At 31.9% G+C, this 22,644-nt stretch overlaps 4 protein-coding genes across 7 annotated transcripts; 1 reads left to right on the plus strand and 3 right to left on the minus strand.

The window, feature by feature from the left end:
• Positions 1 to 313: 313 nt before the first annotated feature.
• On the minus strand, positions 314 to 2,683 carry LOC106778654 (WUSCHEL-related homeobox 5). Its single transcript, XM_014666639.2, has 2 exons — positions 1,498 to 2,683; positions 314 to 811 (listed from the first exon to the last, which is right to left on the minus strand). Exons 1-2 carry the CDS (start codon positions 1,817 to 1,819, stop codon positions 420 to 422), a joined length of 714 nt encoding a protein of 237 aa, XP_014522125.1. The 5' UTR covers positions 1,820 to 2,683; the 3' UTR covers positions 314 to 419.
• Positions 2,684 to 10,988: 8,305 nt separating this feature from the next.
• LOC106756126 (heat shock cognate 70 kDa protein 2) lies at positions 10,989 to 13,778 on the minus strand. The gene is made up of 2 exons (NM_001317272.1): positions 13,482 to 13,778; positions 10,989 to 12,908 (listed from the first exon to the last, which is right to left on the minus strand). Exons 1-2 carry the CDS (start codon positions 13,693 to 13,695, stop codon positions 11,173 to 11,175), a joined length of 1,950 nt encoding a protein of 649 aa, NP_001304201.1. The 5' UTR covers positions 13,696 to 13,778; the 3' UTR covers positions 10,989 to 11,172.
• Positions 13,779 to 15,537: 1,759 nt separating this feature from the next.
• Positions 15,538 to 21,860, plus strand: LOC106756350 (inner membrane protein PPF-1, chloroplastic). 2 transcript variants are annotated; one of them, XM_022778441.1, is made up of 12 exons: positions 15,538 to 16,069; positions 17,175 to 17,285; positions 17,896 to 17,970; positions 18,086 to 18,146; positions 18,475 to 18,548; positions 18,654 to 18,758; positions 19,007 to 19,114; positions 19,185 to 19,285; positions 19,704 to 19,853; positions 19,921 to 20,047; positions 20,416 to 20,555; positions 21,357 to 21,860. In XM_022778441.1, the coding sequence occupies exons 1-11, from the start codon at positions 15,758 to 15,760 to the stop codon at positions 20,521 to 20,523; spliced, it is 1,332 nt and encodes a 443-aa protein (XP_022634162.1). In that variant the 5' UTR covers positions 15,538 to 15,757; the 3' UTR covers positions 20,524 to 20,555; positions 21,357 to 21,860. The 2 variants fall into 2 exon arrangements, with proteins under 2 accessions (XP_022634162.1, XP_014494224.1); XM_014638738.2 differs by lacking the exon at positions 21,357 to 21,860 and having other exon boundaries at positions 15,539 to 16,069; positions 20,416 to 20,804.
• Positions 16,090 to 21,692, minus strand: LOC106756351 (CLAVATA3/ESR (CLE)-related protein 46). 3 transcript variants are annotated; one of them, XR_002667144.1, is made up of 4 exons: positions 21,550 to 21,692; positions 21,334 to 21,389; positions 21,047 to 21,228; positions 16,090 to 16,106 (listed from the first exon to the last, which is right to left on the minus strand). XR_002667144.1 is itself a non-coding variant. In XM_014638739.2 (3 exons), the coding sequence occupies exons 1-3, from the start codon at positions 21,656 to 21,658 to the stop codon at positions 21,154 to 21,156; spliced, it is 240 nt and encodes a 79-aa protein (XP_014494225.1). In that variant the 5' UTR covers positions 21,659 to 21,686; the 3' UTR covers positions 20,934 to 21,153. The 3 variants fall into 3 exon arrangements, 1 of the variants encoding a protein (XP_014494225.1); XR_002667143.1 differs by lacking the exon at positions 16,090 to 16,106 and adding an exon at positions 18,771 to 18,911; XM_014638739.2 differs by lacking the exon at positions 16,090 to 16,106 and having other exon boundaries at positions 20,934 to 21,228; positions 21,550 to 21,686.
• Positions 21,861 to 22,644: the final 784 nt, after the last annotated feature.

Raw genomic sequence — 22,644 nt, forward strand, 5'->3', positions numbered from 1 at the left:
CTTGCTTTTTTCTCTTATTTGAAATCATTCAATATTGGATTCATTTTTTCTAAGATACACTCATTGATCCTTGTCGTTCTATTATAATATTTGACATTTATGAAAATAAATATTTATATAAAAGCTCCCGAAACAAAAGTGTTAAAAGATCAATCTCATTTACTTTTAGTAGTAAGCAAAAAGAATTATTTCATGAGTGAGCGGCAAGCATAACGATGACAGTAATTATGGCAGAAACATAAGCCAGGTTGACAAGGATATGTCAAGTTATAACTAATGATAATAATAATATATTAAAAAGAAGCACCAATAATCTCATTACAATGAACTGAAAGGCATGATAAACACATTTCAGTGATGAGCCATGGGAATTCAAAGTTGCATGTTAGAAGTTTAAGCTAACGACAGAAAACAAGTCTCTAAGAACCTTGTCCAGAAGTAGTAAAAAAATCAAAGAAGGGTTGGTTAAGAGGGGAAGGATCATTTTCGTTGATATCAATGGAACTATCAGCAGAAACTGAAGCCAGAGAAGACACCTGGTATGTTGTTTTCCCTTCCAAAATACCAGTTGGGTGCAGAGGAAAAAGATCCAACGTTTGTTGGTTACTGTAGCTCAAGTTGCAATCCGAGATTCTCTCTTGCATGCCTTCGTATAACAGCGGACCGTTGCTGATAACGTTTGACATGTCTGTGGGCACAAATATCTCAGATGGTCTTCTCCTAAAACCCACTGGTACAAGCACCTTTGAATGTGGGGGATAAAACCCATTTTCACTCTGCACCTGAGGTATGCAATATGGAGGGCACAGGCCTGAAAACCAAAAACACCCTCAACTACCAAGGTTATATAATATAATTAATATGTGACTAATGAGAAAGAGATGTAACAGTTTGAATTTTGAAAAAGTACTATATATATATATATATATATATATAGATATATAGATATACTGTGTGTGTGAGAGAGAGATGTGAAAAAAAAAGGCTTTTGGAAGAAAACAAAAGAAAAAAAACAGAAAGCAAAAGAAACAGCTGTCCTTCTATCATGATTTGGCTACATAAAAGTGGAGACAGTGACTTTTAAGATGATTTCAGTTATTTGTGAAGAAATAAATACTGTTAAAAGAACCGCAGTATGTAGATCTCAGTTGATATGAGTTATTTCGATCGCAGGTTTAAATGTAGAGAGAGATGAATTTGAAGAACACACATGATAATCTTCTACTGAGAAAATTAAAAAGAAAATAACTATTAGTATTCTGAGTTTTTGTTTTATCATTACTTTATTTAATTAACACACATACCAAGCACATTTGCATGAAGAGACGAATTGGTGACATAACAATCAAACAGCAGTTAATCAATGAAAAGCAGAAGGCAAGAAAGATGAGAGAAGATATAAAGATGAAAAATGAATGTGTACAGTTTACATGATTGATTGAATAGAATGATGAATGATGAATGATGAGAAAGGAATGAATGAATGAATGAACGAACCGTTTGGACAAATTGAGGGAGAGAAAAAGGGCTGAGGAGTATGAAGAAAGCGATTGAAGTAAGCGATGGTTTCTTGCTTCTGCTTCTGTCGCTGCCTAGCTTTGTGATTCTGAAACCAGTAGAAGACATTCTTTCCTTCGATGTGACCATACGCCCTAAGCCTAGCAGTTATCTGCTGTATCTCCTCAGCACTGGGAGTCTTTATTCCCTGCTTATACAGGTTCTCTAGCATGGTTATTTGCTCTTTTGTAGGGTTCCACCGTGAACTGGCTGCAACCCCATTAGACCCTCCTATCTCCAACTCTTCATTTCCACTCTCCATCTTAACTTGTTTCTCTCTTGAAGATAATATATTAAATCAATGGTAATGGGGGGTTTGGGTAGTAGTATTATAGTAGGAGGCAATTAAAGGGTTGTTTTTTATTTGATTATTAGTATACTACTACACCACACAGTGCTGTTAGTCTGATGGGTTGTGAAGGAGGTGTGGTGTGGTGTACTCTTTTTATAGAGTAGGTAGGGAGAAACAAAATGGTTGAGAGTTGAGAGAGAGGATTAACATGCGTATTGTTTTTGGTGCAGAACATCTCTGAAAACATGGCGGTTAGCGGCACAGAGAGAGGCTTAGGTTTCGTCGTCTTCGTTCCAAGACGTGTAGAATTTTTACGAGAAGACAATAATTGCCCAAATGGCCCCCCCTTCGTGCCATTGATTTTGGTGCATACATAGTAGATTTAACGACGCTGTTTAAGATTAACGTTGATTTCTACTACTACCTCTCTCTCTTTCCTAAGCCCATAATGTCTTGTATCTCGGGAATGACAGATAGATAGAGAGAAAGAGAGAGAAGAACGTAGGTTACGCCATTGAAGGAAAGGAAGGGCATAAAAGTCATTGAAGGAAAAAGACAGCCGGTTGGGTTGTAAGGTGTAGGTTAAGGCTAGGCTTTGGGAATTGAAGTGAGAGCAGATAGGCTCAGAGGAGAGAGATTAATGAATGAATGAATGAGGTTGAATTGAAACGTCTACCTATCTAGCCTCACTCAGAACGAGTTTGAAGGTGACTGTGAAACTGTGAACCTCCAATCTTTTAGTGGTCACAACATTACTTCATATCTTGTTAATTTATTACCATTATTCTAAAACCATTGTTTCCCACTGTGTGTTCTCATGCCTTTTTTTGTCTGCTAAAGTTGTGGTCCATTTTCATCTACATTCTTTTCTTTTTCTCCAAAGTGTCATGCAATTGGTATCATTATCATTATCATTATCACCAAAAAAATCTCATGCATAGGACTAACGTATGGGATACATAGCAGTTAAATATTACTTTGCGTTGGCTTCTAAAGAAAAACAGTTCTGCCCTGACCACTTCTTTGTCATCTTGCATCTACCAGCTACGAGTAATAGTGCTTCATTAGCTGTTAATTCCTTTCATTTCACTGTAACAACGCATTCAACGTTATTACTGTGGGCACAGTATTGCTTTCCAGCACCACAGTTCTTTTTTCCCGAAAAACCGATTGAAAAACGCATCAAATACAATTTCGATTACTGCTTTATATGTGGGGAAATAGAACCAGTTTTGTAAAATTCAAAGTACTCGTACACCGTGGAGAATAACCGAAACCAGTGCAAAAAGAAACATCAAGTGGGTGCTAAACCTTCTGCCATGTCAACATGTATATATAGCCTTTTCTCAACCTTTGGAAAAGAAAGTGAAACAACTGGCGAATTCAAATCCAAAGGCATACACATGAAGAAGACAGTTTCAAAAAAGGGTTATTTTGTATGCAAATTATTGCAATTAAGTTAGTAAGTAATTAGACAGGATTTTTGCTTATAAGAAAAACTAATATATACACTCTCCTTTTTTGAGCATTGTATTAGATATTTTCTCTCACTGTGATTTTCGTAATCTGGAAACGCAATTAAGTTGAATGCACGTAAATTTCACTAGATTAAAAGTATACTGCATAGAGAAACGGAGTGTCAGAAGATGGATTACACTATATATTTATTCTGCAGTTTTCTTTTACGGTGCCAAAGAAATATCCACGTTTAGGAATCGATATATTACCCGTATGTCAAAATCAACAGAAAAGAGAAAACGGGTCTTGTCAAAGTTCTGGGATCAGTAGTATTTTTTATTTATTGAAGTTGATGACGAAAAGTTAGATTTGGAATATTTTAACACCGGTATTTCTCGTACTTTTTGTTTAGACATGTTTCTACTATTTCCTTATGCTATTCTCAAACCATGTCTATAGTTTAAATAATGAGAGTAGCATGGAATGGAATCGTTCTATAATCTCAAAAGGCATGGGTGTGAAAAAGAAAATCACAGTGTACCTTGGAAAGGGTGATTGGCGTAAGATTTGATTTTATATATTTGGCGGAATGTTCTTTTTGCTAGATAAGTAGGCACAAAAGTTGAAAACCAAATCCTTAAAAGAAGGAAAACAAAAGATGAAGAGAGATAATAGAAGACATATAAAATACAGCATGGATATTAGAAAGCAGAAAAAGCAGGAGCAGAAACGTAGATGTAACCAGACAAAGGGTTTGAACATTGAAAGAGTGCAATGGGTCGAAAAGGGTGGTGGTGGATGGTGGTGGCGGTGAAGATGCGTGCTGAGATAGATTACTGGAATTAAGGTGGCAGTGTGTTTGGCGCATGCAGATAAAGAAAGGATAACGCAAACACCGAGTTGATGGATATTGGTTGGACGTATGTGTCATAAATGTCTCTGCATTCTGCATGCTGCTGCTGCTCCTACTACTATACTGCTGTTGCATCCTACTAGCATATACGGTCAACCAAAATATATAGGGAGAAAAAGTGGACCTGATAGGTAAGAGAGTGAGAGTGTGAGAGTGTGAGAGTGTGAGAGTGATCATGCTATTCAATTCTCAATTCAATTACTGGCTTTTGCGCTGACTACGTTGTTCTTCTAGTATGCGATCACTGCTCTGACTTTTCACTTTTGCACTATATCATTTTTTCTCTTCTTTTTAATGCACTTCTTACTCTGTAAGGTTGCTGCTGTAAATACTTCAACACTTTCGACTATGAATAAAATTCAAGAGTTATCATCGTTTTCTCTTTGCCATATCTTAGAATTATGTTGAGCAGATAGATATATAAAGTTTGAAATGAAAGATAGTTAGAAATGATTGTGTAATAATTGAGTTTGATGATAAAAGAAAGAAAATGGGTGTGTTGTGTGATGAGAGCGTGGCCTCGTGAAATGCGGAAGCAGAAGGGAATTGAAGCACCAATCCCTTCGTCTCAAGTCCACGGAATTCGATACAGATTGGTGAAACCATGCATATCTTCGCCTCTGAATATGCACCCATTCAAGCTACGATACAATCACAATAAAAATAATAATACCAATGTAGTAATTCAAGACATTTCAAAATAGTATACATGTTTAAATAATAATACCAATTTACTGCAGTTTTTACTTGTATAAGTAATTGATGCTTTGGGCGATATACTTTTGTTACTACTCCAAAAAAAATCTTTTATTAATATATTTTATATGTATATAAATTTACGTTCATTTTTTATTTTTTTATGTAGAACTTTGTTTCTACTCAAAAAGTTTGTGATCATTAATTTTGTATTATTATTTTGTATGTACAAGTTGGATAAAAAATTTGAAGTTTAGATATACTGGAACTAATTATATGTTCATAAATGATGTATAAATTTAGATATGTCTATGTTTTTTAGGTTGTCAATAAAAAATAAATTAACCTTTTTATCTTTAAAAGGAGTGTTTTGTTAACATCCATAAAAACAACTTAAAATATTAACATTTTAATAAGATTTTTTTTATTTTGTTAACTTAAAATATCAATATATTATTATATTTGTTAAATAGTTGTTGAGTGGGTGTAATTTCTTTTTATGAATGTTAAACTATAAGTTTCCGAACTTTAATGTATCATTATCTTTAAACTCTAAGTCAACAGTGTATTTTTGTTGGGATAAATGAGAAAGTTTAATATAAATGAAAAAAGAATAGCTGTAATTTTTAAGTTGCAAAGGTCATACATAACAAAAAATAATTTTATTTCATTTTTTTTATATAACAAGATTTTTCTTTTTTCTTTTTTAATTTCTTATATATATTAACCATTAGTTTTATTTGTAGGTGTATAGGATAGACTAACCTGTCAATAGATAATTGGACGGTCAATCTTTCATAGAGACCAAACAATTAAAGTACGAAAAATTATTTTGATTAAATTTTAATCATTATTATTAGTTATGTTTCGACTATGTTAAGGTCGATTTTAATTAAAAATCTATCAATCAAGATTTTATATAAAGTAATAGGTTATGCATTAATCATGTATTTATTGTCTTGATATATGTACCAAATTAATTTTAGCATTGTAAAACTTTTGACAGCTCTAAACCCTAAATTCATATTAGTGGGAGATCAGCTGTTGAAGACAATTTTCTTTTCTATCTCTTTTCTTGATTTTAGACCGTTTTTCTTCATGAGCACAGGATTTTAAGGTAAAGAAATTTATTTTAATTTAGTAATTATGAGTTAATTTACCTAAATTTTAATCTTATTAAAATTTATCTAACAATCACTGTGATTTAACATTCATATTCTTATATATTTATGGATTTAATATTTTTCATTGAATATTAAAACACTAATCTTTTTATTTTTATATAATTCACCCTAATATTTAGGGGTAAACATCAATTCGGATTGGATCATATTCGAAACCGACCTAACCCATTTAATATAACCTAAATTTAATATTTTAATATTTATATTTAACTATTTAATTAGTCAAATTCGAATTATAGATTGATTCGGTCAAAATTTTCAGATTACGAATTTATACTAAATTTTAAAAAATTAATAAAAAATGTTATTTTTATTTTGAATAAATGAGATAAATATAGTAAAACTTTATTTAAAAAAAAATTAAATGTATAATTTTAATAATAATTATTATTATGGATTTTATATAAATTACTACTATTTTTTTAACCAAATAATATCATATTAAAAGTAAAATTTAAAGTTTAAAATATATTTACAAATTTATAAATGTTAAAATATAAATTTGAGTTAAAGTTGAGTATCTATAAATTTTCAACGATTCATTATAATCTAATCATATTTATTCATTTTATTCAATTTTATCTATCTAACATTACCATTTATTCAATTCAACCCAGAGAAAAAAAAAATCTCACTCGACGCAAGGTGTGCGTAAAGTTGAATTTGGGCCAATAATTTTATACTGGACAAAAACTACTGGGTGGGCTTTGTTATTCACACCTTATTTTCTACTATTTTCATTTTCTATTTTGTTATTACTTTTTAAGTTAAAATACTTTGAATAAAAACACACTTTTCTTACATATACGAAAATGGAAACGTGTTTCAAATTTTTGGTTTAATGTCTCAATATGTTACTATTTTCGTCTAGAATTTCAAATAGGTCCTTTTTTTTCTCGGTGTCTCAATTAAGTCTTTATTTTCTTAAAATTGAATCAAATAAGATATTTCCGTCAAATTAAGATGACGTCGTTAAGAAGGATAGTTTGATCGTGTAGTTTTTTATTACATGACATTGAAAATGTGACTAAATTATATTTTTTTAATTTTTGAATTAAAAAATGAAGTATACTCTGTATATTTCATTTTTTAATTCAAAAACTAAAAAAATACAATTCAGTCACGTTTTTAATGTCACATAATAAAAAACTATACTGTAGCATACCCTTCTTAACCACATCATCTCAATTTGACAGAAAGATCCTATTGATTTAATTTTATAAAAATAAGGACTCAATTGAGACATTGAAAAAGAAAGGAATCTATTTGAAATTATGAGTGTTCTAACCAGTCATAATTAGTATGATCTCAAGTATTATGTTTTAATTATTAGCATATGTTTTAATTTTTTTTTTCCATTTTAAATTTAAATAACATAATTAAGGTCAATAAAGTATTATCTGTTATGAAATTTAAAGTTTCATCCTTATTTTATTCTTAAAAACACATGTTAAAAAATTGAAGAAAAATGTATATTTAAGTTATCTTTAATCTTAACTTTCAAACATATAAAACTATTAGATAAACAATTTTTAGAATCATAAAATTATATTATTATATCTTTTGAATATAGTTGTATTTTTTTTTATTAAAATAATATGATCAATATCAGTTAAATCTCGACTGAATCTTAAACCAGTATATTAACTGATTGAATGATTCATGCGATTTTTATATATTTCCTTGTACGATGAAAATATGTTTTTGCATACATTACATTAAATTAAACATATTTCTGTTCTGCTAAGAAGTTTTTAACCTTGTCCGTTGAATCTTAGAATAATGCATGCTTCCATTGTATATTGAAAAGGATTAAAAAGAAAAATTTTATGTGAAAAATATAATTATAATTTATCATAATTTTACGAAAGTAATTGTTGAAAAAATGAAAAAATCTAGAATAGTATCATTTCTAAGCTTTTTAAAGGGAGGGAATCATCAATATTTTCTTTTCACAAATTATTAAGTTTCTAAGAAAATAAACGTCACTTTCTATCTCAACTTTATTTTCGTGGCATGATCACGAAAATAATAATAATAAAATATTATAATGATAATAAAATAATAATAATGAAAATAAAGACTATATAGAATAATAATAATAATAGTGAGAATAATGAGAACAAAAATAACATGGTGACGATTGTTCACCACAAATTATAATATTAAGTGGTAGTAATATCAGTAAAATGGTAACAATTTTTAACATAATTATAAAAAAAATAATGATATAACGTTATTGACATAATGGTAGTTATTACCATAAAGATAATATGATAGTAGTGATAAAAAAATGATAATAACAATAATAATTATGGAAGTATAATTATGCAAGCGAAAGTGATGGTGATTATCATATAGTAATAATAATAATAGTTGTCTATAAGATAACGATGATGATAATAGTGAAGGTTAAGTGAAATATTAGTGTGTATAAAACACGGTGTGTTTATAAATTATAATGTGTTTAATTGTATTTTATGATATTTTTTTAAGAGAATATTACGAAATTTGTTTTTATTTATATTTTTTATTAAATACCAGTGTAATATGTGTATTTTTTTATTGCGGATAATTAATTTAATTAAAAAAAATAATGATTTAAAGGATAAAATAATTAAATTAAAATTAGCAGTAATATGAAGAGTAAAAATGAAAATGTAAGCCTTTTAATAAAAAATAATGATTAATTAAAGGATAAAAATAGAAAAAATTGTGTACACGAAAAAGAAAAAAATATTTAATATGTGTCTACTCTTTTTTTATTGCAGAAAAAGAAACTATAAAACTATTTTCATTAATTAAAAAATAAATAATTTATATAATTTTTATTTATTATGTAAATTGATTTTATTATAAAAAATTATTTGAATTAAGAAAAACATATTAAAAGGATAAAATTAGAAAATAAAATTTTAATTATGAATAACTATTTGAATTTCAAAAAGTGGTTGTTAAGAGTAAAATTGAAAAATAAAATGTAGAAACTAAAGTAATAATCTCTTTATATAATAGTATTGAAATGATATAGATATAGATGAAAAGATCAAACTCTTTGATGAATAATCAAATGATAAAAAAAAAGGTTGAATGGAGAAATTTGTAAACATCATGTGACTTTTATAAACACTTAAATCATATTTTAAACTTGGTTACAATAATCAAACAAGAAAAGTTAAGGGAAAGTAATAAATAACATTTATATTAGTTGTTCTTAATGTAAGATTAAATCCAGATTTTTATAAACATATCAAGTTTCACTTCCAACAAGTAAACAGAGTATTATAAGGTGTCATGCCTAACTAATGAAAAATGTATTTTTTTTACTTAATCTCTCAATTATTCTTTGTTAACTTCTCCAAACTTTTATAAAAAGTCTTAACAATTTGGTCAAGATTTTTTTTATTATGAAATGATCTTTAAATTTAAATCAACTTCTACAAAACTAGTTTATAAGATGAGGTTTGCATCCACTTATATATTATAAATTGATTTTATTTCTAATTGATATGAAACTTCGAACACCAATTTTATTGATAAAAATAAGTATTTTTAGACAACTTCTTTTACTCAACTTTCACATAACAACTATTCAAGAAAACTTTCTTAACCCTGTCAGTATCATATTCAAAAGGGTTAAATATGTTTTTCGTCCCCCAACTATTGGCCGTTTTTGTGTTTAGTTCCTGTTTCAAAGTATAGTACAATTTAGTCCTTCAACTTTAGAAAACTATGGTTTTAGTCTTTTTTACCAAATCTTTTAAACTTTATTTACTATTTCAAGCACGTTACATTATAGTATTTGGATTATTTACACATTTTTGCTTCAATGTTAACTGAGAAACGCGTTTGAAACAACAAATAACATTAAAAAAAAAAATTGGTAAAAAGGACTAATACCAGAGTTTTCTAAAGTTGAAGGACTAAATTGTACTATATTTTGAAGGAGGGACTAAACACAAAAACGACCAATAGTTGGGGGACGAAAAACATATTTAACCCTGTTCAAAAATATAAAAGTCAAATTACATTATTTATTTAGGGATTAAGAAAAACTCTCAGGATGCATAGGAATAAAAGTTTATAAAGAAGTTTTTCGCAAAGCTTAAAACTATAAAAAAAAAAATCAAATTTCTTCACTTTGCTTCTCTTCTCTTTAATGTATCTCATTTTATTCTTGTATTTTTTTTTTTCTCCTTACATACTATTGACATTAAAAAAACTAATCATGTTCAACTTTTTAAACTAATAAACTTTACAAATACCTATGACAATAAATATTATTATATCAATGACCATTCATCCATAGAAATTTTTAATAATGCAATTGCTTGTTGTCACTAAAACGGTAATGAATAAAAAATAAAAATTATAATGTCTTTTAATGATAAGGTAAAAATAATTTTTTATAATAATTTCTTTAGCAATTATTCTAGTAAAACAATTAGATGTGAATGTAGAAAATTTAAACTAAAAATAATTAACTATTATTTCTACAGTAAAAAATAATTTAAGATAGTTTATAATTTTTATTTGAAAAGATGAAAAAAACAACAACCATAAAACAAAAATTCTGTATTAACACAATAAAGGAATAAAGACCATTAATTAGCTCAAAAAATAACATTAGTAATAACAACATAAATGGTATAGAACATAAGTTGGTTTTTTGGAGGGAAGTTTCTCAATATTTTTCTTAAAATTGTCTAATCTTTTTATTGGACCATATTCATCCATGTTGCCCACATGAAATCATTTTAAACTAGAAAATGTGATAATTTAAATATTTTAGGTCATAAAAACAGCTTGAAAAGATAAGTAAAGGTTGTTTTGCTAACCATTTTTCAACCACTTGTAATGTTCTTAGTTTCGTGTGGCCAGCCATCATAATTGAAACGCTACCCTATAAATGGGCAAACTTCATATGATTGTGTACATTGAAACAGGAAAAAGTACATTAATGAAGAAAAAGAAGAAAAGTAAAGTAAAATTCCAATTAAAACACTTTGAGAACAGAAATGATATCTTAGGGTCTTAGCAAAATCAAGAACAACCCATGACAATTGTTCTGCTTAATCGACTTCCTCAATTTTGGGTCCAGCACCGCTTCCACTGGCAGGAGCAGGACCATCCTCATCCATGGCTCCACCAGCATCACCACCAGCACCTTGGTACATCTTAGCGATGATGGGATTGCATATGCTCTCCAACTCCTTCATCTTGTCCTCAAATTCATCAGCCTCACCAAGTTGGTTCCCATCGAGCCATTGAATGGCTTGATCAATAGCATCTTCTATTTTCTTCTTATCATCAGCAGGCAACTTGGAAGCAATCTTTTCATCTTTAATTGTGTTCCTCATGTTATAGGCATAATTTTCCAATGAATTTTTGGCTTCCACCTTTTTCTTATGCTCCTCGTCCTCCGCCTTGTATTTCTCAGCTTCCTGCACCATCTTTTCAATCTCTTCTTTGGAAAGCCTACCCTTGTCGTTGGTAATTGTTATCTTATTCTTTTGTCCAGTGGTCTTGTCCTCTGCAGACACGTTCAATATACCGTTGGCATCCATATCAAAGCACACATTGATCTGGGGAACACCTCTCGGGGCAGGAGGAATTCCAGAGAGCTCGAATTTTCCGAGCAAATTGTTATCGCGAGTCCTCGTACGTTCACCTTCATAGACCTGAATCAACACACCGGGCTGGTTGTCCGAGTAGGTTGAAAACACCTGCTCCTTCTTGGTGGGAATGGTTGTGTTTCTGGGAATCAACACAGTCATGACACCTCCTGCTGTCTCCAAACCAAGGGAGAGAGGGCTAACATCCAACAACAGAAGATCCTGAACTTTCTCATTACCCTCACCACTGAGAATAGCAGCCTGCACTGCAGCACCATAGGCAACGGCTTCATCGGGGTTGATGCTCTTGCAGAGCTCCTTCCCATTGAAGAAGTCCTGCAATAACTGTTGAACCTTGGGTATTCTGGTGGAACCACCGACAAGAACAACATCATGGACTGTGCTCTTATCCATCTTCGCATCTCGCAAACACTTCTCCACGGGCTCCATGCATTTCCTGAAGAGATCCATGTTCAGCTCTTCAAATCTCGCACGGGTGATGGTTGTGTAGAAGTCAATACCCTCATACAAGGAATCAATCTCGATGGTGGTTTGAGCGGTGGAAGAGAGAGTCCTCTTCGCCCTCTCACATGCAGTTCTCAACCTCCTCAATGCTCGCGCATTTCCACTGATATCCTTCTTGTTCTTCCTCTTGAACTCCTGAACGAAATGGTTCACCATTCTGTTATCAAAATCTTCACCTCCCAAGTGAGTATCACCAGCGGTGGCTTTCACCTCGAAAATTCCTTCCTCAATGGTGAGAAGGGACACATCGAAAGTCCCACCACCAAGGTCAAATATGAGCACGTTCTTCTCCCCAGAGCTAGTGGCCTTTTTGTCAAGCCCGTAAGCAATGGCAGCCGCAGTAGGTTCATTGATAATACGCATGACATTGAGCCCTGAAATGACCCCAGCGTCCTTGGTAGCTTGACGCTGTGAGTCATTGAAGTAAGCGGGGACAGTAACCACGGCATTTTTCACCGTGGATCCGAGAAAGGCCTCCGCAATCTCCTTCATCTTGATTAGAACCATGGAAGATATTTCTTCAGCGGAAAACTGTTTCTCCTCCCCCTTGTAATTCACCACAATCATAGGTTTGTCACCGGCACCAGAAATCACTTTGAACGGCCACAATTTTATGTCACTCTGTACAGAAGCATCACTAAAACGCCTACCAATCAAACGCTTAGCATCTGCGCCAAATCAAATCAACACAATCAGCAAATGATTTGAAAAAGAAAAAAAAATAATAATTGTCTGATAATTGAGGACGCTTTTGCACGGGTAATTCAATCAAGTAATCATTTAACCAAAACTATCATGGAAACACAAAACAGCTAATCAAGTGCTTCAACTTATCATGCAAAATCTAAACAGTTCAATTAAGTGCTTCAAACTAACCATGCAAAATCAAACCAGTTAAATTATGTGATTGTTTAATAAACCTTACATCACTAAAACGCAGCTACCAAAATCGACTAACAATCTAATTGCATAACCAAAGATTCTTTTACACGGCTTATTTTTGTCAAGTGAACTCTTAGAAACACAAAAACTAACTACATAACTTCACTTCTCTTAATTGTCTTTATGCAAATAAAAACGAAAGAATCATGACAATAATACTGACTGACAGCAGTTATATTAGAGAGAATTAAAACTTGACCTAGATCGACATAAATCTCGACAAGTTGACTAAGAAATCAATTAAAGTGACGACAACTGCGGATAAGCAAGGTACTACAGGATGATATGAGAGTGCTTACCGAAAACGGTGTTGGTTGGGTTCATAGCGACCTGGTTCTTCGCCGCATCGCCGATCAACCGTTCTGAGTCAGTGAAAGCCACGTAGGATGGAGTAGTTCTGTTACCCTGATCATTGGCTATGATTTCAACACGATCGTGCTGCCAAACGCCGACACAAGAATAGGTGGTTCCCAAATCGATTCCGATCGCAGGACCCTCGCCTTTACCGGCCATATTTTCTGCTAACTGTTTTCCCTAACGGAATTAAAACTCGAATTGTAGAAAAAGGAATTAAAACTTCCGGCAATTTCTTGAACTGAATTTGGGAGGAAAGAAGGAAGTGGTGAGTTTTAAAGAATCCTTTAAAATTCTGGAAGGTTCGGTGGGTTGCGTACCGTTGGATCAGAAAGTTTGGACGGTTGGATATTTTGTTTCCTAATGAAATTGGAGTTGGGAAAAAGCGAGGTATTGCGTGGGGCGTGTGGGGTATTTCCTACGTCCTCTAGGTGGTTCCAGAATTTTCCGATTTCGAATCCACGGTGGCTTGGCACGCGTTGTATCCAAACACGCTTAAACTAAGATTCTTATAACCGTTGACGAGTCGCCGTCGCCTTTTCCACGTATTGGATAGATTGTCTTTGTGATTCTCCCGCGCTATTGGCTGAGACAATAACATCTTCTATGCCTTTTAGATAACAGACCAATTGGATTTCGCTAAACTCCACGCTCCTATTGACACAGTAACATCTTCTATGTTTTTTTTTTTTTTACCTATTATTGTTTTCATTTCAATATTTTTTTATTTTATCATAAATTTTCATATTTTTTTACTTTTTATTTATTGTACTTCGATTTTTTTTCATGAGTAATCATATGTTTTATTTTTATTATTTATTTGTTATTATAAGAAAATTGTAATTGTTAATAAGGTATAACGTTTTATACAATCAAAATTCTATAAATTAAATATGACTCGAACTATACCTCATCTCGCACGAAACTATGCCTAATAATTATAAGCATATATGGGTGCAATCAAACAAAAGTTTGACTACTTTTAAAAATATGATTTTGTGTTTATTCATGTATGTAATTTAAAATAAAACGTCGTTTACTCTCGTATTATGGTCGTTGAATTTGCCACTGGTCCTACTTATATGTGGAATGCATTGCTTTCTTAGAACTATAAACTTTTATAAATTGTAACTAGCTTCTTTAACTGCAGTTTTTTTGTCATAATTTTAACCACGAGTCCGACAATTACTTTATCAAGCTTTAAGAATGTAGGGATAATACTTAATCTTAGATCATGAAACCAAAAACAAATTACTTCTTAATGAGCAATCAATTTTTTCATTGATAAAATAATTCTTAATTTTATGTAGAATTCTATTTAAATTAGTAAAGAAAAAAGCTTATTTATTAGAAATAATTTAGATTAATTTGTATATACTTTTCATATTGTATAACATCTTAGGTTATTTTTTTTATTTTCTTTAATAAAATTAAAAACAGAAAAAAATATACGTGTGTATAAATAAAGAACATTATTCTTTTATATAACTCTTTTCTTAAGTTTTAAATTTTTGTAACTTGATTTCTCAATAAATTAAAATATTATTCATAATTTATACACGATAAATCTTTTATTTGTTAGTCATAACTTAATTAATTAAATCATCTAATAAATTAGTTAATACAAAATATACTTATAAACAAACATGTTGCCTTTTTTAAAGCATGATTAATCTAACTAGTGTCCAAATAACAGTTAGCAAAAGAAAAATTAAATTATATCGACATATCAAAAGAAAAATCCAATTTGTTTTTTTTTTTTTTATATTTCGTTTTGAATATACCAAATTTAAATAAGAAAACGTGAAAATTTATTTTAAATAACGTTTTCTCTCATAAAATCTGTATGTAATAAAATGGATTAATCCATCAATTTAATTTTCTTAAAACATATAGTTTCATGCTTTTGAATAAAATTAACTCTTATGATATAAGCAAAAATTCCAACAGTACAGTACCGAGGCTGTGAGAAGAGTAGCCACTTGCCATTTTCCATTAGCTGAAACGAAATATCTACAAAATGACCATAGAACCCCTAATCTTGTGACGTGTCACTCAGTCGGTGGCTGAAAACGGAGAGGAAAATCTGGCTCTAGCCATCGTGCACCTTGTCATTGCCTCGCAGAAAATGGGGATAATTCGGAAAATATTCCCTCATCTCTAATCCGTTATGAGAAGCTGAACCATCCTCTGCACAATCTCCTTCGAAAGCTTCTCATCCATGGCGAATACACTCATTTCGTCTCCTTCGTTCCTCGGCACGCCTCTTCCCTCGCTCCAACACCACCACCGCACCACTACCAGGCTTGTCGCCACCAAGGTCCACGTCAACCTCCACCAAATCCCCCCTCTCCACTCCATAAGCCACTCCATCGACTTCGTCGGTATCGCCACCAGAGCTGAAGGCCTTCTTTACACTCTCGCTGATGCTGCGGTTGCGGCGGACCCGGCTGCTCCCGCCACTGATGCTGCGGTGCAGAAGAACGGAGGCTGGTTCGGCTTCATCTCCGAAGCCATGGAGGCTATTCTCAAGGTAAACTTCGTACTCGTGCATGTTAGTTTTTAACTTCCTGAATAGGGATCGTTTGGCATTTGATAAAAGTTAGCGAGTTGTGTGACGTGTCACTTGCGGAGCACGAGCCTCGAAATTCATAGAACTTATGTTTCTCGAGATCGTGTGGCTTGCTTAGATATTGTTATGATATACTCTTGGTTCGTTGAGTTCTTATTAAGGAGAGAGATCGTTGATGCTGAACTAAGTGATGTTTGGATAGACTTCTATGTAAGAAGAAAATAAGAAGGTAATGTAGTAAATATGAATTAAGCTTATTCCGTGTTAGTTAAAACTAGTTCATGCATCACTTAAATAGAATGTTGGAGAAACGAGCGTCTATAAATTAATCCATGTATAAGCTAATTAACTTATGGGAGAAGTTTAATTCAGTATGGTATGTTCTTCTCCTGTAAATGTTCACTGAGAATTTTATTTAGCTAAGGCTGAGGTTTACTAGACGCTTGTTTGGATAAAGTTCTATCATAGAAAAATAAACTTCTCTCGTAAGCTTAATCAACTTACACACTTCAGCTTTTAGAGAAATCAGATAAGAGAACTTCAATAGAAGATTGTAAAAGTTGACTTAGTTAATAGGAAAACCTCTATTCATTTTACATTTTTATATATTTTTCCCTATAAATTTGCAGAGAACTTTTTCGAACCTAGAGAATAGAGAATGATGCTAATATTGTTAAATTCGTGGCAACTTCTGTTCCTGAGATGATATTTTGCAGGACATGTGCTCAGTGCTCGCTTTTCAGCTGTGAATTCGATTGAAATTTCATGCTGTAATATATTATTTGTTTCATGGGAAGCTATACTTGGAATAGTAAATAGTGCTGTTTGTTTATAATGGTATTCTAACTTCTGCGAGACAGTTTACGAACTACACAATTCACTTGGCATGGTCCTTTGTTTACAATTGATGTTATTTATAACAAAAGAAAAGAGGAAAACAAAATACCTAACTATAGGAAGCTCCCTTACTTCTTCTGTTTTAATAATTTGATGAATTTATCATTTTATTACTAAATGTTCGCTTGTTATTATTCAGGTACTTATATGTTTTTGTTTTGGTTTTCAGGTGTTGAAGGATGGCCTTTCTGCTGTGCATGTGCCTTATACATATGGATTTGCTATCATATTACTCACTGTTATAGTTAAGGCTGCCACACTTCCCTTGACAAAGCAACAGGTTGGTACAAATTAAGCAATTTCTAGGGCCAAAGGAAGCATGGTAAATTTACGAATTTGCTGCAACCTTTAAATTATGTAAATCACTTTGTTTGAAACAATTTTTTCCCATCACATTGGAATGAAAGGAATATTTTATTCTTCGAAGCCTGACATACTCTATGAAAACGTTTTGAACAAGATCACAAACTATATATGTTTGATCTCTCAATATGTGTTGGAGATCCTATGTCTACTAGAAATTAGTCTATAATATATAAGTAAGGTACAATCTTCATTTTAAAAACCGGTTTTGTGAGGCTGAGTTAGATATAAACCTACTTGTTAAGTGTTAGAATAAGTACATCTATGTATCATCATTAAACCTACTTAGGGTGTAGTGTGCTATTTATTATTAATTGTACCTATAGTAGTACCTAGTTCTGCACCTAGGTGTCTAGTGCAATTCCTTAATCTTCCATGTACTCTTGTATCAGTTCTTTATTATAAATAGAAGATTCTGAGAGGGATCTGATAAGCTCTCTAGAAATATATTTTCTGTTCTAATCTCAAGTCTAACAATATGTTTTGCTTGATTACAAGAACTGAGGATTTTAATTAAATCTATACAGGTTGAATCTACATTGGCTATGCAAAATCTTCAACCAAAAATTAAGGCTATTCAAGAAAGATATGCTGGCAATCAGGTGAGGAGTGTTGTTGGCTATTAAGCATCCATTTTGATCTTGAGTAAATATTGATTCATTTTATCTTATAACGTCGTTCTTTCTAAACTATTCATTTTCTTGGCCTCTTTTTAAGGAAAGAATACAACTTGAGACATCAAGGCTATATCGGCAGGCTGGGGTTAATCCATTGGCAGGTACTTTTGCTCTTAGTTTCGGTGCATGCTCTTCAACACTGTGTTTTTGAATAATAGTACCTTGACTCATGAAGCTAGTAAGCATTGGTTCTACGTTCATAATAAAACGACTGTGCTTGTGTATGATGACAAAAAATATATGGTTTTGAAGTAAGAGTTCTTATCAACAGTAATTATTTAATTTTATTTTGTTCATCCATATTGCCCCTGACCTTTCTTTTAATAATCAGTAAATAGCCATATTATCTTAGTTTGGATTTTGTACATATTCTATTCATCTACTGACGTATAGACTCAACTTCTACTGCAATGGCATCAATTTGTATAGGTTGTTTACCTACTTTGGCCACAATTCCAGTCTGGATTGGTCTCTACCAAGCATTGTCAAATGTGGCAAATGAGGTAATTACTCACTATTAGCTTTTATTATTTGAGCAGAAATTTTGACGGACAAATTATTCACAGAAAATGTTTATTTTGTTAATTATGGAAACCTTTAATTTGAAGGGACTATTAACCGAGGGTTTCTTTTGGATACCTTCTTTGGCTGGTCCTACTACCATTGCTGCTAGGCAAAGTGGAGCTGGAATTTCTTGGCTTTTTCCCTTTGTGGTGAGACATCTTTTTCTTTGTAGATGAAATAAAAAGTAGTTGGCCTTTTTTCCAATTCCTATGAGTTTGGCATTATGATCTTTTAGCTAGAAGATTGTTTTCTCATTGTTGGAATGATGAAGTTATAGGATGGATTGTTCACTTGTTGAAGTCCTGTATCAAGAGGAAATAAATAGCAAACTTTGTAAATTGATTTTGTACTTTCTTATTATCTTTATACAGTATCATAACAAAAATTTGTTATTCAGGATGGGCATCCACCTTTGGGTTGGCAAGATACTGCAGCATATCTTGTTTTACCCATTCTTCTTGTTGTTTCTCAATATGTTTCAATGGAAATCATGAAACCACCTGAGGTAAACACATCAGTTCTCTTCCGTTTCATTTTTATTTTATGATCACAACCTAAAAGATTTCTTTTGACAGACAGATCCTTCTCAAAAGAATCAACTTCTTATTTTAAAGTTTCTTCCACTCATGATCGGCTACTTCTCACTATCTGTCCCATCAGGATTAACAATTTACTGGTCAGTTGTTTCAAAAACTATATTGATACCAACTTTTACAGTGTACACATTTTAATTTTTTGTGATTTAGCCATAACTTCAAACATTCTTTGCTTTATTATTGGTTGCAAATATATTTATCTTGTACACTATCTAGGTATGTCCAATTTGGTAAGCAAACTTTAGCAATTGTGTTTTCACTACACTTTATTTCAGAAACAATTTCCTTGATAGGCATGCAACAAAAAAAATACATGGAAAAAATGCATAAGAGCTTACATTCTTTTGGTGGAAATGATAGCATTTTCATCAAGTGAATGCTTTTTCATGATTACAATTTTAGATTAGGTAGATGGTCTGGACAACTTCGCTTGTGTGCTAACGGGAGTAAAGTAAAACAAAATTTCTTTGTTGATTGGTGTTGTGTTTCCTTTGCTAGGTTTATAAACAATGTCCTGAGCACAGCTCAACAAGTATGGTTGCGCAAATTGGGGGGTGCAAAGCCTGTTGTGAATGAAAATGCCAGTGGGATTATTACTGCAGGACGAGCTAAAAGATCTGACTTGCAGCCGGCAAAAGGCGGTGAAAGGTTAGTGTTTTCTGGTACGTGATGCAGAGTTTCAACTGCTGTTGGATAATAAATTGGTGATCTACAGGTTTAAGCAGTTAAAAGAAGAGGAAAAGAAGAAAAAGTTAAGCAAGGCACTGCCTGTGGAAGATGTTCAGCCTCTGGCATCTGTTTCTGCTTCTGATGATGGCTCGGACATAGATAGTGATGGCAAGGTATTTCGCTTGTGGAGTTTATTATCATGATTTGATATTGCACAAGAATCTTTATAAGTTCAATGTTATACATAGAACAATGTCTAACTATCTCAATTTCCAATCTTTTCTAAGATGAAACATCTTGTTAATTTTCCTGCATGTGTGAAAAATAACTGTCCAGCCATAGATTGAAGTTTGAAATTTTCTTTACCTGTTTTAATTTCTGTGTTGCACATGATCAAAGTTTGGTCTTTTCATGTACTGATTCTGTTGTATATATAAAGTGACAGTGATGTCTTTTCATGTATTTATATTTTATTGTTTTGAGATTGTTTAGAATGTTCATTCTAAGATAAAATTCCCAATACTAAGTTACATTGTTACAGGAACCAGAAGTTGCAGAAGGAGCCTATGCTTCCAAAGTTGGTGAAGAGGCTCAAATTAATTCTAGGGAAAGAAGAAGCAAGCGTTCGAAGCGGAAGCGTGCTGTATAAAGGACCGCCGCACACGGTTGTTTGTAGTTATAGTGAGTTTTGTATATCTCAAGAGATTATATCATTTTTGGGTTGGCAATTGATTAAATATACGTAATTTATTCCAGCGTTATATCTTTGTTTCGTTGTTAAATTTCTTTCAACCAAGATCCCTCTCCAGGGAAACTAGGGAGCATAAAATCTTGCATTACAAAATTGTTGGCTGCTGACTGTTAACAGCACAGTAGTCCTGTACATCGAAAAGATATTGTTGAATGGAATCAGATTTCATTGTTCTAAAATAGTATACGAAGCGGAATGTATAGACCGGTAGAGCAAAAGAGGTTTTCGAAATCGGAGCTGAGCTATTAAATCAGGGAAGACATTTTGGTTTAAGACCTTGTGTGTCATTTTACATACGCTTAGGCCAAGAATTGCTCAAGAAACTTAACACAAAAGCTGGTTAGTTAATAAATAGAGAATTGCTTTCCTTTATGCGAGGTCAATGCATTAGATGATAAAGTACAAATATTCAATTAATTACCATTTTGTACACACACAATGCTCCCAACAGTAGAATTGCTATTCTATACCAATCCATTGATCTCAAACAGCTATTGAACGCCGATGCTGAATCCATGTTTCCGACCTCTATGGTTTAGATGGCGGGCGTTGATTCCCTATTGGGTTAGGCCCCGATGGGCTTTTACGCCTCTTTTCATTAACCTGTGATTTTGGTTGTTCAAATCATAATTTTATCATGCAAATTCAGTAAAAATATTAATATGTATGTGTGTGTGTATATATAATAGTACAAGTATATTTACTAACCCATGAAGGAATGGCATGCCCAGTTTGCGGCTGTGGGGTTCTGAGCTTGAAATGAACTGAGTACAGAAGTATAAAATGACGTGAGATAGAATTACTCGCAATTACCATTGCTAAGTCATTTCTCATCAGTTTGTGAATGACAAAATAGACGAACACCGAACATACAGAAGAAAATAGTTTCAGAGGTATAAGCAGAAGAATGTAGAAATGGAATACCTGACTGCATAGCCTGAACATCAGCAGTGACGTGATTGAGTGCAGAAGCTGGGAGCAGAAGCCATGCAAAGAGAAGCTGGATGAAGACTTGTCTTCTCATCAGTGGCATACTTGGAGTGAATAAGAAGAGTGTTGCAGCCTTAATGAGAATGTGACGAGCATTTTGCTGCTTTTATATGCTATATTTTTTGGTATCATATAATCATGAAGAAACTTGAAATTTGATGTGAGAATGTTTGTAAAAAGATGCCCAGGAATCCTATGCCATTACGCACTGACTATAAAAGATCGAGAATCTGTTTTTATCCTCATTATGGATTGACTTCTAATCCGTGATCATTTCTCTGTTATCATTGCTTCCGTGATAATTTTACAAGTACTTGCCATTATTTATCTCTTGAGTGCTTTCGCCGTTATGTCGGCATCCTTTCTAATAATATTATATATATATATATATATATATATATATATATATATATATATATATATATATATATATATATATGGGGATATATATTATCCCTTCAATACCGTTTTCATAGAATTTAAGTTGCGCGCATCTAGAAATGTTTGATAAGATTATCAAATTCAAAAATTTATGGAAATTTGTGAGAATCGATAAACTTGTGAAAATCGAATAAATTCAATTTGTAAACTTAATTTATAAATTTCTAAGAGTTTAATTTAGATGAAAAAAAAATTATATAAATAATCTTAATTTAAATAAGTCACAAAATTATATAATTTTAAATAAATAAAATTTATAGTCATATTATTTTTAAAAGTAAAAATCGAAAAAAATAAATATTTAGATTTTGCAGTTGATTCTTCTAAATTTATGCAGAAAACGAGTTTATTTTCGAATTAACTCGGAAACCATGTCTGAAAACGTTGAATTTATCAATTAATTCGAAAATTTGATAATTATGTGTTTTATGGTTGGATTATTCTTTCTAAGGTTAAGTTTGTACCAAAATTGGTACCTTAACATATTTATCAAATATTAAGTAAAATAAAATTGTACGAAATTGTGAGGTTTAAAGTTTACCTATTTAAGTTTTTCTATATCTACGTTATATACTGAATAAGAAGTGT

This window comes from Vigna radiata, chromosome 2, assembly GCF_000741045.1.
Source record: "Vigna radiata var. radiata cultivar VC1973A chromosome 2, Vradiata_ver6, whole genome shotgun sequence".
NCBI classification, from domain to species: Eukaryota; Viridiplantae; Streptophyta; class Magnoliopsida; order Fabales; family Fabaceae; genus Vigna; species Vigna radiata.

What these genes read in the sequence shown, in the direction of transcription:
- LOC106778654 (XM_014666639.2), bottom strand. Translation starts at nt 1,819, where the DNA reads ATGGAGAGTGGAAATGAAGAGTTGGAGATAGGAGGGTCTAATGGGGTT. An exon ending in TCCCTCAATTTGTCCAAACG is followed by an intron (nt 812 to 1,497) that starts GTTCGTTCATTC and finishes TTTGGTTTTCAG; the next exon opens with GCCTGTGCCCTCCATATTGC.
- LOC106756126 (NM_001317272.1), bottom strand. Translation starts at nt 13,695, where the DNA reads ATGGCCGGTAAAGGCGAGGGTCCTGCGATCGGAATCGATTTGGGAACC. An exon ending in CCCAACCAACACCGTTTTCG is followed by an intron (nt 12,909 to 13,481) that starts GTAAGCACTCTC and finishes GATTTGGCGCAG; the next exon opens with ATGCTAAGCGTTTGATTGGT.
- LOC106756350 (XM_022778441.1), top strand. Translation starts at nt 15,758, where the DNA reads ATGGCGAATACACTCATTTCGTCTCCTTCGTTCCTCGGCACGCCTCTT. An exon ending in TTCCCTTGACAAAGCAACAG is followed by an intron (nt 17,286 to 17,895) that starts GTTGGTACAAAT and finishes AAATCTATACAG; the next exon opens with GTTGAATCTACATTGGCTAT. An exon ending in TGTCAAATGTGGCAAATGAG is followed by an intron (nt 18,549 to 18,653) that starts GTAATTACTCAC and finishes TTTAATTTGAAG; the next exon opens with GGACTATTAACCGAGGGTTT.
- LOC106756351 (XM_014638739.2), bottom strand. Translation starts at nt 21,658, where the DNA reads ATGCCACTGATGAGAAGACAAGTCTTCATCCAGCTTCTCTTTGCATGG. An exon ending in TGTTCAGGCTATGCAGTCAG is followed by an intron (nt 21,390 to 21,549) that starts GTATTCCATTTC and finishes TTCTGTACTCAG; the next exon opens with TTCATTTCAAGCTCAGAACC. An exon ending in GGCATGCCATTCCTTCATGG is followed by an intron (nt 21,229 to 21,333) that starts GTTAGTAAATAT and finishes CCAAAATCACAG; the next exon opens with GTTAATGAAAAGAGGCGTAA.